The 13,614-nt window shown below is 41.6% G+C and overlaps 1 protein-coding gene across 3 annotated transcripts in view; it reads right to left on the minus strand.

Moving 5' to 3' along the window:
• Positions 1-2,848: 2,848 nt before the first annotated feature.
• The window catches only part of LOC140191161 (CD209 antigen-like protein C), a 58,873-nt gene continuing 48,107 nt past the window's right edge, over positions 2,849-13,614 (minus strand). Inside the window, exons 9-11 of one of the 3 annotated variants that reach the window (XM_072248294.1) lie at positions 13,085-13,230; positions 10,956-11,065; positions 2,849-5,117 (exon numbers count right to left, since the gene is read on the minus strand). In XM_072248294.1, coding sequence (XP_072104395.1) covers positions 4,970-5,117; positions 10,956-11,065; positions 13,085-13,230 — 404 coding nt within the window. In that variant the 3' untranslated portion in view covers positions 2,849-4,969. The remainder of the gene's footprint in view (positions 5,118-10,955; positions 11,066-13,084; positions 13,231-13,614) is intronic. The other 2 variants (XM_072248293.1, XM_072248292.1) reach the window with 2 other exon arrangements.

Raw genomic sequence — 13,614 nt, forward strand, 5'->3', positions numbered from 1 at the left:
TATACTTTTCTGAAGCCAGATCATAGTATGTTAAGAAGGAACATTTTAACAGAGTGGTCGTTACCCGGAAGGCTATATACGAGAAGCTAGTGAAAACTAACATGATAGTGAAGTCGATAAGCACATGGAGAAGCAGGTAATATTCAGTACAAAGACTGCTTGCAGACAGATTTGCAATTGAAATTAGTATAGTGGTCCAGCACGTGCACGATACCATTCGATGTTCTATGTTGACTGACCTCTGTTCATTTGGGTTGATTGTAACAATGGAGTGAGAAATACAGTATGTCGGTGCATGAAATATTGTGCCTGCTTCTATTTCTGTTGCTGCTGGTTGTCCACCGTACCCGTCGAACATTTAACTGTTATTTCGACAACATTCCCGCACAGACATTTGGAGGCGGTTTACAATACGAAATTTTCTAATCATTTCCCGAAGAAAGCTGAATGTGCATAAACATGAGGGATTCTGCAGATGCTGGAAATGCTGGGTGTGTGTTGTTTAATATCAAGGTACAGCTAGAAATATAGATTTCACCCCCCCCTCACGCAACATCTTTATTTTATATTAAATTCACGGCGTTCACAATCGGACAAGAATACTTCTGGCCTTATTACTTTGTTCCACAGTGACTTAGTATCAACAATTAAAGTTGTGGACATGTGGCAGCTCTTACCGTCAGATCCCTTCCAACCGATAGAACAGCATTTCCCGGTAATGCATTCTCTTGGGTGTTGTTCATCGATCTGGAGGTTTTAATGAAACTCAGACAGGTAACTGAAACACAGCAACCTGAACAAAAGAAATTACATTTCAGAAATTTGCTTTGTTTCAGCTACTGTTCCTTTTTACGCTGTCCTCTTCTTTGGCCAGATCAAAATTTCCGTCTATATGCTGCCAGATTAAACGCTTATGCGTTTAAATACCGCTAGAGAGGCAACATTGTTGGGTATTACTTTTACACTTATAGAACTACTGGGCTTTTTGGAAAAAACAAACACACAAACAAACTGTTGATACTCTCCAACAAAGACCGGAGTATTTCGAGCATTCTTCTCTCGGTGTTGAGTCCGAGCATTTCAACATTAGCAGAGCATTTTTTTTTTGTCTTCATAATAGATCGATTCCCTCCCCTCAAGCTTATATCCTTTGCTTAACGAACTCAAGGGTTGAAAAGAAACTCACCTTATACAAAGTTCAACACATTTATTGTGACTGCTTGACAAATATTGTCGCACATATCCCAAAATACGGTCCCATTTCAAAGAAAAAAATATTTAGTTTGCTAATTTTACATATCGACATAGTCATCGCGTCTATCGGTGTATTGTAACAGATTTCCATCTTGATCCACTGAAGAATTTGTCGGTGTATATCAATGTGTCATAAATAAGGGATTGAAGTTTATGATAAATGGAGGGAAATCCACAACCAGTCGCTAAATCTGAGCGCACATCTGGCAAACGAGAGATTCAGGCAGAAATAGCGAGAGCATAATATTACCCAGAGAACTCTACGGCTGGACTAGATTCCTCAGTTCGAGTGTTTTTCGCCGATGCAAACAGCATCACAGCAGTTTCTACTCAAATCCCAACCACATTCATTTGTTGCAGAGTTTTCACATCTTGTTTTTCCCATCCCCAGCCATAATAGTGTAGTCTTACTTCACCTCCACACGTTATCTGTTCAGAGTCAAAATTAATGCTATGAATAGTATCTGCACTAGTCTCAAGTCAGTTTATCTATCTGTAGGATTGGATTTCAAATCATACACTTGGTTCTTTATGCATGGTCCCACTGAGGACCCAAATGAAAACTTCTCAAATAAGGGAGAACAGAATGGTCAGAAAGAAAAGAATGCCACCATCCTCCTCCTTCCACCGCCCAGCCACAATGCCGTTGACGGCAAGCGCAGATGGACACCCTGTGGGGAAAGATTGATGTTGAAGTTTGTGCATGCGGTTTTAGGGGACGAATTATAACATATGTCTATCTAAGGTGAATGACACGCACAAAATGCTTCAACAACTTAACAGGACAGGCAGCATTTAATGAGAGGAACTTTCGAGCTTCATCAGAAATGAAAAGGAAGGCACGTTTGCTGCATTCGCAAACAGCAGGGATTCCCTATGTTCAACCATTTTATACAACTGCACGTTCCCATTATTACATGTAGGTCGATGGCTTCTTCTACTGGCACGATGAGGCCACTCTCACAATGGAGAGGCAACACCTCATATTCCGTCTTAGTAGCCTCCAACCTGACTGCAAGAACACTGATGTCTCTAAATTCTGGTAATTTTTATCCCCTCCGGTCCTTTCTTTGAATATTCCCCATTCTGGCACCCCTTTTACCCATTATCTTCTTCTCCATTACATTAACATCCCTCTAATGTCCCTCCTTTTTTCTTTTTTTTCCGATGAACAACTCTCCTTTCCTATCGGATTCCTTCGTAAGCCCTCTTATATGTTCCATCTATCCCAGCTTCTGAATCGCTACCCACTCTCCCCAAACCAACTATCCCCTCTCACCTGGTTTCACCTATCATCTGCCTGGGTTACACACTTTTCCCATCGCCTACCATCTCATTCCGGGTCGTTCTCTTTTTATTGCCAGTGCCGATGTAGGATCTCAGCGTAAAACATCGGATATTTATTCATTTTTATAGCCGCTGCAATACTGCTGAATACATTTTGTGTGTATTACTCTGAATTTGCGGTATCTGTAGAATATATTGTGCTTGTAACAAAGGGAGAAGACTTTGGAATCCCTTGGACTTTTCTGCCATTAAGTTGTCATTTTAATAACGAAAAAAAGTATTTACATTCATTTGTACAATTGGTCTTTGAGAGCGTTATTCTGTAGGTGCATGAAGCTACTTGTTAAACGTAGTTGTGTGTTCAAACTGAATACCGGCTATAGAAATGAGCAGCTGTCTGTAGCACGGATTAATGCAGGGTGGCTAGATTCAGCATAAACAGATATCAGAAGTACTCTGCAAACAGTCAATAGATACAGCAAACGTTTTACTGTGTTCTCTTGACGTTAATGAATGGTTTAAAAAACACATCGAGACCCGAGATTCAGAAACAGGAAATATCATTTATCTTTTATTAACAGTCTGGTAGACAATAAAAAGGGACATAAAGTTTCAGTTGATTTGAAATGGTCGCACAAAAATGGGAGAACGTGGGAGGAAAGAAGTGCGTTATGGTGGAAAGAATACATTAGGGATATCATTAATTTTCAGTGGAAGATTATCTATCTTAGAGATCTTATATGCCCCTAATTATCAACGTATTCCAGTGTTGGGAAACAACATTATACAACAAAACACACACAGAAGTTCATTAAAGCTGAGGATCTATACGATATGCTTTATTTGAAGTTTGCATCGACAGACGTCTGTCATTATTTGCTGGCAGAAAAAAAAACAGCGAATAGCGGATGGACAAATTGGTCGAGAGAAGCTGGACTCTCCGGCCTTCTGTTGTTCAAATGTTGTAAGGTTTTCCAAATCGTGTACCCTTTCAAACAACGAATTCCACAGCGCATTTGGTTGAAAAAAGAAGTGTTTCCTATTTGAAACATATCACCTAGTTCTTCGTCTTTCTGCCAAGGGAAATAGTTCTATTCGAATAACAGCTTCAATATATTTCCTAATATACTCAGTTACATATCCAATCAGCCACTTCTGTTCCAAGGCAATCCTCAATTTTTCAAATAGTCCACGTAGCTACAGCTCCACTCCTGACAATATCGTTGCTTGCTTCCCCTAGACCTCTCCAATCCAATCACAACTTTTATGCCTGTGATCGGAATTGCAAGCAATGCTCAAACCGAGAGGGAAGTACATATTGCTATTTCCAGTTCACCTTGCATTTCTTGTTATTCTGGGATAATAGCTAAACTCAACCAATCCGATTATTTTAACCATTGTTTAACCTGATTTACTGTGCTGGAGATATATGAATATATCCTTCCTCCAAAACACGAAACGTTTGAGCAGATTTGATTTTTGGCCGAAGTATTACAAATTCGTCTAGATGTAAGGCAGAGAGTATTCTAAATGGTATGGAGCCTGCCATAAACGGGATCGCAAGAAGATGAGAAGGAATACAAATTTAGCCAGCTGTATCAAAAAAAAAAAAAAATCCGGCGAGTGGCTGTTCTGTGAGCGAAAACATCTTGTTAAATCCACTCGCTGGATTTTTTGTTTGTTTTTGGCACCATACTTTGTAAACGCCAGAGTCTGTTATGCGTAAAAATCCCAGGAGATCAGCGGTTTCTGAGATACTCTAATCACCCTGGGTGGTACCTAATTAGATAGCTTGTTTATTTTGGCTTTTTTCTTAAAGATGTGCCGGACAAGCTCCAGTGCACTCCGGCTAGCACTGCACCACTGCTGACTTCCGGCTCAAAAAAAAAATCACGTCGTAGGTCACTGACAATTAAAAAAAAGCAATGTTTCTATTTAAGTGCAAATTTATCTGCCTTGTCCCTTGTCCCATATGCATTCTGTCAGTCTTATTTCATTATGCATATTTCCCATTTTCCCACTCAATCAATCAGGGATGCATATCTCCTTCCATGGTAAATGTACCCACTTTTCTGTAAAGCGCATTTTCAAGCTCAAAGGGTTCATTGAGGAAGCTGGAGCAGCTCCAGTTACTAGATAATTTAAAGCCTGGAGAGAGTTTCCAAGTGGTGAGGTTTACAAACGACGGAGAATACTTTTATATTTTCATTGTAGTCATGATCTAAATTCATTACAGCTGGAGTGGAAAAAGCGACACATGTGGGATTTCGAAAATATGTCTCAACAGAAAAGGACAAGAATGAGTGACTATAATATCTTTTAAAACATCAGCACTCTTTGGATAGTCAAAAATCTGTGCTTATTCGACATAACATCTGTATATCATATTCAATATTGACAAATTGAGTCATTGCTCTCTTGGTAACTGCTATATTGAAGAGGGAATCAATGCAGATGTCTCACAGATCCAATACCTTCTTTCATCACATGGCAAATCATTCCATTTTCCAGTGTCAAGTATCTCCACACAGTCCTCAGCGTCCTTATCATTATTGGGTTCCCCTTCATCCCAGTATCTAAATAAACGAACAAGGAAAGCGGTATTATTCATTGGACGCCGAATTCAATCTCGGCTTTAGTTCCATATTCATGTTGCAGGCTATGGTGCAGCTAGAAGACCGGCATATGCTGCCTACCTTTCACCCAGCTTCTGAATTTGGAAATGGAAATACTCTCAATATGACAAATTTTATGCTGAAGTGTTACCATAAACCAGTTTGGTTTGGAGTTTAGGACTTTATTTCAGTAGAAGGAAATTAGCTACATTGAATATCCAGTATAGATGGTTATTACAACAGCAATATGGTACAAATACTACTTACTACATTATATTATACCTGAGTGTAATGCAGTTCTTACTCCTGCAGGCAGACTTTGTTTTGTTTTCGCAGAAGCTGTAAATGGCACTGGGCATATTGTCAGTAGAGGCCACTGAAAGGTGAAATGGTATAAGAAATTTATGCCTATGTAATGCTAGGTCTGTAGCGCTTTTTATCATCACTACAACAGAAACATCCACTCGGTCTCATAGTCTATCCTTTGCTTCTCTCTTCCGTGATCTGATGCGTTTGTTAATTTCACATAGAAAGGCTTCACCTGGCATCTGTCATTTGTCCCTTCCAGGTGAAGATGGCGACAACTGCTCTAATTATGATTTTGGCCACAGAGCTCTTTCTTGGTAATTGCACAGAATAGAAATGCCCCCCTCCGTTTAGTAAATACATTATTAATCAGCAGTAATAAATGGATGTGTTGGGGCTGTATACTTTTAATATAATGCATTTGTTGTAGAGCTATTTCTCTCTGTCTATTGCATGCAACCACCAGTTTTCATCGAGATCTTTCATTCTTCTAAATTCTGATGATGATCTTCGCAGTCGCCTCTTTCAGCAAACTCGCTACTCTGCACCAGTTGTTTTGGACCTTCATTGTCTCATTCTGTGGAAAGTATATTCATTTTTTTATAGAACAAAACTGTTCACAATACTCCAGCTAATGTAAAGAACTACTTACTGCTGAATTCAAATACCTTAAGAATAAAAACAAGCAAACGTTTCCTTTCTTAATAACTTGGTGGACATGCATTTGGCTTTCAATGACCAGTGCGTAAATTTACATCAGTTTATTCGAACATTATTGTTTTCCAATTTATATTTCAGTGAATATCCGAACATCAAACCCCTCCAAACCATTGCATCCGTCTTCAGGGCTGACTCTCCGCCTGCATCAAAGCGGCATATGCCTTGACTAAGTGACTTGATGATTGAATTATCAACCTCCACTTTTGACTGCATATTACTACTGGGTGCTATTCCGCCAGCGATCTTCATTTTTTTTAGCCGAAGAATGGGCCAGGCAACCGATCTCAACAACCGATATCCGGCTGCGAAACCAGCACACCCGTAATGGAATCATAGAGCACAGCGCAGAAACAGGCCCTTCGCCGATCCAGTCCGTGCAGAACCATCCAACAGTACCGTGACTATAGACCTGTATACCCCTATCATACAGGTACATATTCAAACTTCCCTTAAACGTTTAAGCCGAGTTCGCATGCACCACCTGCGCTGGCAGCACATCCCACTTACTCACGACGCTCCGAGTGAAGAACTTTCCACATTTTTCGCTCAGCACTTTACCTTTCACTCTTAACCAATGACCACTAGTTTTAGTCCCACCCAACCTGAGTGGAAAAACCCTGCTTGTATTTTCCTTATCTATACCTCTCATAGTTTAGTGCATCTCTATGAAATCTCCTCTCAGTCTTTTATCTTCCATGGAATAAAGTCCTAACCTATTCAACTGTCCTCTAACTCAGGTTCTTCGGTCCTGGCAACATCCTTGTAAATTTTTTCTGTACTCGTTCAACCTTAGCTACATCTTTCCTGTAGGTAGGTAACCAAGATTGCACTCAGTACTGCAAATCGGACCTCACCAAGGTCTTATACAACTTTAACATAACATTCAATCTGCTGTATTCAATACTTTGATTTATGAAGACCAATGTGACAAAAGTTTTCTTTCCGACACTCTCCGCCTGTAATGTCAGTTTCAATAACTTATGAACCTGTATTCCGGATCTTTTTGTTCTACAACACACCACAGTGCGCAAGCGTTCATTGTGGTGGCCCTACCCTGGCATGTCCTAACGAAGTATGGCACCTCGCAATTGTCTGCAATAAATTGGATGCGGCACTGTTCAGCCCAGTTTTCAGCAGGTTCAGATCCCGCTGCATGCTCTGATAGTTTTCCTCGTTGTCCACGAAACCCCCTATCTTGCAGTCATCCGCAAATGTACTGACCCATTTAACTTTATCATCCAGAGCGTTAAAGTAGATGACAAGAATCCACGAACCAAGTACAGATCGCTGCGGCACTCTAAGAGTCACAAGCATCCAGTCAAGGAAGTAACCACCTGCTATCATTTTCTGGCTTCTCCCACAAAGCCAATATCTAATCCGTGGTTAAAGTTTAAAAATGACACCCTTCGCGGCAGTTTACGGAGTAGAACTGCGTCCAATCGCTAAAGAGGATTCATTAAAAAAAAAGAATAAGGATAAGGCAGGAGCAGGCGGAGCAGTAGTCGTGTGAGTGCGCCAGTGTTAGAGTGGCTTGGGTTCATCAGGTTTGAATGAAGTAAGTATGTGATAAGCGTCTTCTTTATTTTTGATTCTTCGTCTACTATGCCACAGTCAGTGCAAGGAAGATAGTTACAGGAACTATGTTTTCTCGTCATTGAAATGCAGAAATTTTTGGAGATATCCAATCTCCCAGATAACCACATCTGCACCAGGTACCTCGAGCTAGAGCTTCTCACAGAACGTTAAGGTACTGGAGCTGCAACTCGATGATGTTCTGCTCATACTGGTGAATGAGTAAGTTATAGATATGAGCTGTAGGGCTGTTATCACCCCTACGTTTCAGGAGCAGGTAACTGGGTGAATGCCAGAAGACGAAAGAGAATTGGATAGCAAGAGTATCGTTCACCTGTGACCATTCCCCTCAAAAATTAGTGTACCATTTTGGATATTCTTGAGGTGGACCACCTATCAGAAGAGGCTGTAGCGACCAGATGTATGGCGCTTACTCTGGCACTGTGGATCCGAAGAGAAGGGAGGTGACAAAGACTGCAGTAGTGATAGGAGATTCCATTATTAGAAGAATAAAGGTAGGGTTCTGTGGACACGATAGAACCACTCAGATAATATATTGCTTGCAGATGCTCGGATCATTGTTATCTTAGACAGGGCTATGGCATTCCAAAGAGCTGTCAGGGGGTCCTGCACTGTAACTTAGCACCTAATATACTGCATTCACTTTGCATAATCTCGTCACGCTTCCTAACTATGCCATTGGTACCTAACTGGAACATCAATTCTGGATGCTCACCTCCTGAGCTGCTGAGGACTACATTGGAGATATCCGGGACGCTGGCACTAGGGGGATAACATGCCATCCGGAATCTCGTTCTCGTAAACAGAACCTTTTTGTTCCCCTAACTAACGAATCCCTTATCACCAGCAGGTCGCCGCATCTCCCTCCCCCTTACTTTCAGTTCCAGACACCCGACAGCTGTGACTTTCCTCTACTCGGCCATACCCCTCAACACGCTCCAACGTGTTGTTCAGGGAGATGGCCCCAGGTGTACTCTGCACTGGTTATTTAAAACTTTGCTCCTTCCTGTCTGTTACCTAGTTTCACCTGCCCATCACCTTGGTGGTAAGTACCGTTCTATATGTCCTAACTATCACCGCTCAGCGTCCCAAATGATCCGGACTTCTCCATTACCAGCTCCATATCCTTAACAAGGAGTGATAGAAGCTGTAGCCGGGTGCAGTTCTCGCTGCGTAGTCAGCAGGGAGCCTGGAGGTCTCCCTGTTTTCCCATAACCTGCACAGGAGCATTCAACTACCGTTCCTGCTATCCCTACTGTTCTTACTGAACAAATACAAAGATAGAAAAAACAATAAACAGACATGTGGAAAATTCTACAAACATATATTCGCATTTTCTGACTGAGGCCTCTCCTCGTTGAAGTCTCAAAGAGCTGAAGTCTTAAAATCCCCGCTCTAACACTGGCCACCATAACAATGGTCGGTCCGCTTTCCCCGCCGAATTTTCCTGATTCTGATTGGCCGCTGCTCAAAAACAGAAAACTGTCGTGAATCGATGCATTACGTGCTCAACCACCGAAGCTGAGTGAGCTAATTCTTCTCATGCTCCGATCTCCGATTGCCGCTGCTAAAGAATGAGCCCCAGACTGGGGTAATAGAATCCTCAGTTATATTTAATGTTTTTTATGAATGAGTTGGCTTCCATGATTCTCATCTCGAGCTTAATCTTGTTCTACCCACGTGACTCTTTCCTACCTTTTGTATTCAAGGTTGTCCTGTTACAGCGGTACGCGACAGCAACAATGGTCGATGGTGCAGATTATTCCCTCTACGGCAACGCCCACTGCCTGCTCCTCAGGCTCGTTCTCTGTGCGAAACTGTTTCATATTCGCCAATGCCGTTTTTAACTGCTGTTTTTTTTTTGCCTAATACCTCCAACATCAGTAGGTCTGTAGTCTTTGTGTTCACCGACCTCCTGATTCCGCGACACCAGACCCTCAACTTCTTACAAAATTCAATTTTCTGTCCAGGCATTAAATCCGTATACATATTGTAGAGCCCCCGTTCATTCTTCTGGCCCCTGCACACGGCCGATGTCCAATACAAGTCAACGCTCTCTGGATAACACCAGTTAATGCAATCTTTTCAATATTCTCAGGGACCACAGATCCACGCTTCAATCTGGGTAGCTCCAAGTCTTTTGTCTAGCCTTAAATCTTTGTTTTAACTACCCATCGGATAAGGTATTTGCAGATCAATTTTTGGATCTATTTTAAAGCGAGTCTTTTTGTCAGTAAAGAAGGCCGTGATTCACCAGTCACACCACAGTAAGGAGATGTAATCTTAAAGCATTAAAAAATCAGAAACGGAACGGCAGTCTGTATAAATAGCCAAGTAACTGAGCTTTGAGTAGATGATGTTTGCTTTAAATAGCAACGGTGGGGGCATTGTCATCGAATTTTTGTTCATACGTATGAGCTCTAGGGAGGCTAAAAGCTTCAAATTAAAACTCCAAATCAATTCTGTGAGCTACGTCTGAACTTTAAGCTCAAAATCCAACCTGGTGCTGCAGAGCGCTGGAGAAAAAAGGAATTACTGATGCTGGAATTTGATGGAAAATCAAAATGCTGCAAAACTCAGGAATTTCAGGATGCATCAACAGAGCAAAAGGAATTGTCGACAATTAGGTTCCAGACCCTATATCTGGAATAGGAGTAGAGGGAGGAGCTAAACCGTATAAAGAGGAGGGGACGTGAGGTGATACAGGTAGACCTTGTGGGATAATGGGCAGAAGGAACCAGGTGACTGAAGGAGAGCTGTAGACGTAGGCGGAGAGGTTGGATAGTGACAGGCCAGGACACACAGACTAAAAGTGCGCGAATGCGATACGTAAGAATGACGTGAAAGCGGCCCATTAAGATAGATAAGTGGACGGCAGCTGGAGGAAGGAATCTAGTAAACTATGTGGGTTGCGGGTGGGTGGACATAGGAAGGCGGGTGATGTAACCGAGGGAAGAGGGGCTTGAGAGGGTATGGGAAATAGAACAAATATGAGAGAAAAACTGGTGAATCACAAGCCGCGTAAAACATTAGTACAGGAGCTAAAGGCTACCTGAAATTAGAAAACCTAGTTATATCGTTATGTTGTAAATATCTCCCAGAACAAGAAGTACTGAGGTATTTTGTTTTCCATTTATCATTCAACGCCAGAGAGGTGGGACAAACTAGAAAGAAACTCACCTTGAAGAGGAATAATAATCAGTTCCGTCCACCCAGCGCCAATCACCTTCAGACGCAGCATCACTGAGGCCAATCCAATGTCGAGTTCGATAGGTCGTTGTCAAAAAGTCCTGCCATGGAAACGGAAATGCCTCATTGTATGTAGCACCAATGACTAATTTAATAGTATTGACCAACTCCGTAATTGATATACTGATAAACAAAGCCCAATTATTCATTTCAAAGTAGATAAATGGCCAAATGAAAGTGGGTGATAATGATACCGGATCGTCTTTTTAAGTATTTTTTCCGTGGGTGTGTATTTGGCAGCTTAAACAGCTCAAAATTTCAGCGGCAATCACATGAGTAGAAGGCGTAACTTAGCTAGCCTTTCGTAGCAGTGCTTAAACAGACTCCAAGCGGTCACTTGTCTTACAGCTCCAGCCCTTCTACCAGCTTTGCTTCGGTAACTAAGAACCTCTACTCTTTTTGACTTCTGTGAACGAGTTCCTGCACTGAACCTTTACTGCATTTACTTTTTCACACATGCTATTGGCTGGCTGGCCTTTGAGCGCCTCTATGTAGAAAAACAGAGGTACCTGGACTACATTTGAAGTCATCGCTTTGAGAAATTAGGGGTGTTTTGAAGTCTCTCGTGTCCCCTACATCTGCTGGTTTTCTCCCTACAGTTTTACGAGGAATATATAAATTAGAAATGTTCCTTTGAGGCCCTTTAAATGAATTAATGTATCAGAGCGACTGATACACAGATGATGAAGGAATCTGCATTTTGCACTGGTGCTGAATTTCTTGTGTAGTTTAGGAGCTGCAAAGTTATAGGAGATTGTTCTATCACAGATCTGTTTTGTGTCTTTTCATGTTCGTTAGAAGAAGAAGAAGAATAGAATACAAAGCTTCAGAGAGACACCTTACATCCATGATACAAAAATGGCTTGTGTACGATTTTCTAGTCGGAGTTGACTCCCAGAATGTTGATTATTGGGGGGTTATTCATTAATGGTAAGGCCATTTACTTTCAAAAGTTGACCACTTATCAGCACCTGAAGAATTGTTGCTGCATCCAGATCCGAATTGAATTAATTGCCGAGGACTTGGAAAAAGCTTTTGATCTTTACGAAATCAACGCTAAATATTCTCATTCCTGATTTCACATTGGAAGAAGGTTAATGAGGAAATACCTGAACGTGGTGCCGTGCTAGTCTCTGCCTTACGGGATTCTGTCAGAATGATCTGATGCTCAGATGACTGACATCCAGCAAATTCAAACTCTGCCACTTTGATCGGTGCATGCAATGACTTTGTCCAGCAGACTGGGGTGGTGGAGAATCAGCCAAATATCGTCTGATACGAAAAGTCTCTTTCACGTCAAATGTCGAAATCTTAGGGTTTGATTAGTCAAGGCTGCAATGCACTGTGTTCCTGGTGAAACCCAAAATAACTAACAGCGAACACATTATTGAAGACTAACTGTTGCTTATGAAGATTGCTTTGGACTTTTCGCGTATTTAACGACTACAAGTAAATCAGTTACGGGGGAGTTCATGACGATATTTTCCATATTATTGTGCATAGTTTAGATCGGGCAGTTTCCAAATTTGCACAGTATGTGTCATTGCTGCACATTTCTTGGAACAACTTGGGCTCGGGCACAAACCAGGTCACGAGCTCAGACGATTGGCACAGTGGGTGACATGGAGCAGTGCACATTTCCCAGCATTTCTTTCAATGCAAGGACTAGCGAAGGTCAGAATTGAAAGAGTATCCCTGTGGAACTAAACAAATAGTCTCTGTCTGCCCCCAGCCATATTTCAGTCTGTGAATACGGGTGTATCACACTGTTTAATCTCAAGAAATACTGCGGCAGGAACGTGGCATGGAACACCAGTGAACTCGATTTTCAGAGGTTATAACATAAAGATGAATAGCAACATGTTTAAATAAGAATGTATAAATAAATGGATAAGAGCTGTCATTGAGCTGTAACAAAGATTTATCCAGACAGTGACTAGCAACAGCCCAGTACTTAGTTATTTATGGTTTCTCAATGCTTTTGTGATTCAACGCCATTACGAATCAAGGAGCAATCTGAAGATGCTGGTCAGCTTGACCGTTCAAAACAAAACTCCTACCTGTTCATTGGCATTGTTAATGACAACAAGGTGAGCATCTACCGATGCACACTGTCTCTGGGCCTCTACCCAGATATTTTCACTTGAAGAAAACTGATAACAGCTTTCCCTGAACCGAGTCCATCCTGTGGGGCATCGTAGCAGATCTGTGAAGAAATTGAGGTACTGTTAATGTCTGAGGCAGTGTCCTGCTTTGAATGGACATATTTCAGGGATACCTGAATGCGGTGCGTAAGGAGAAACCACTGAATGGATCATGCCTCACAAAGGAGGCATCCGTCTTTAAGGATCCACATCACCCAGCACATGCCTACTTTTCATTGTCACCATCACGGAAGAGGAACAGGGGCCTGAGGACACACCCTCAACGTTTTAGGAACAACTTTTTCTCCTCCGCCATTATGTTTATAAATAGACAATGAACCTACGAAAATTTACTCAGCAAATCTCCCCTGATTTTGCACTACTTATTTACTTTATTGTTATATTCACTTGTTATAATTTATCGTTTTATTATTGTATGTTGCAAT

This window comes from Mobula birostris, chromosome 32 (genome assembly GCF_030028105.1).
Source record: "Mobula birostris isolate sMobBir1 chromosome 32, sMobBir1.hap1, whole genome shotgun sequence".
In the NCBI taxonomy this organism is placed as follows: domain Eukaryota; kingdom Metazoa; phylum Chordata; class Chondrichthyes; order Myliobatiformes; family Myliobatidae; genus Mobula; species Mobula birostris.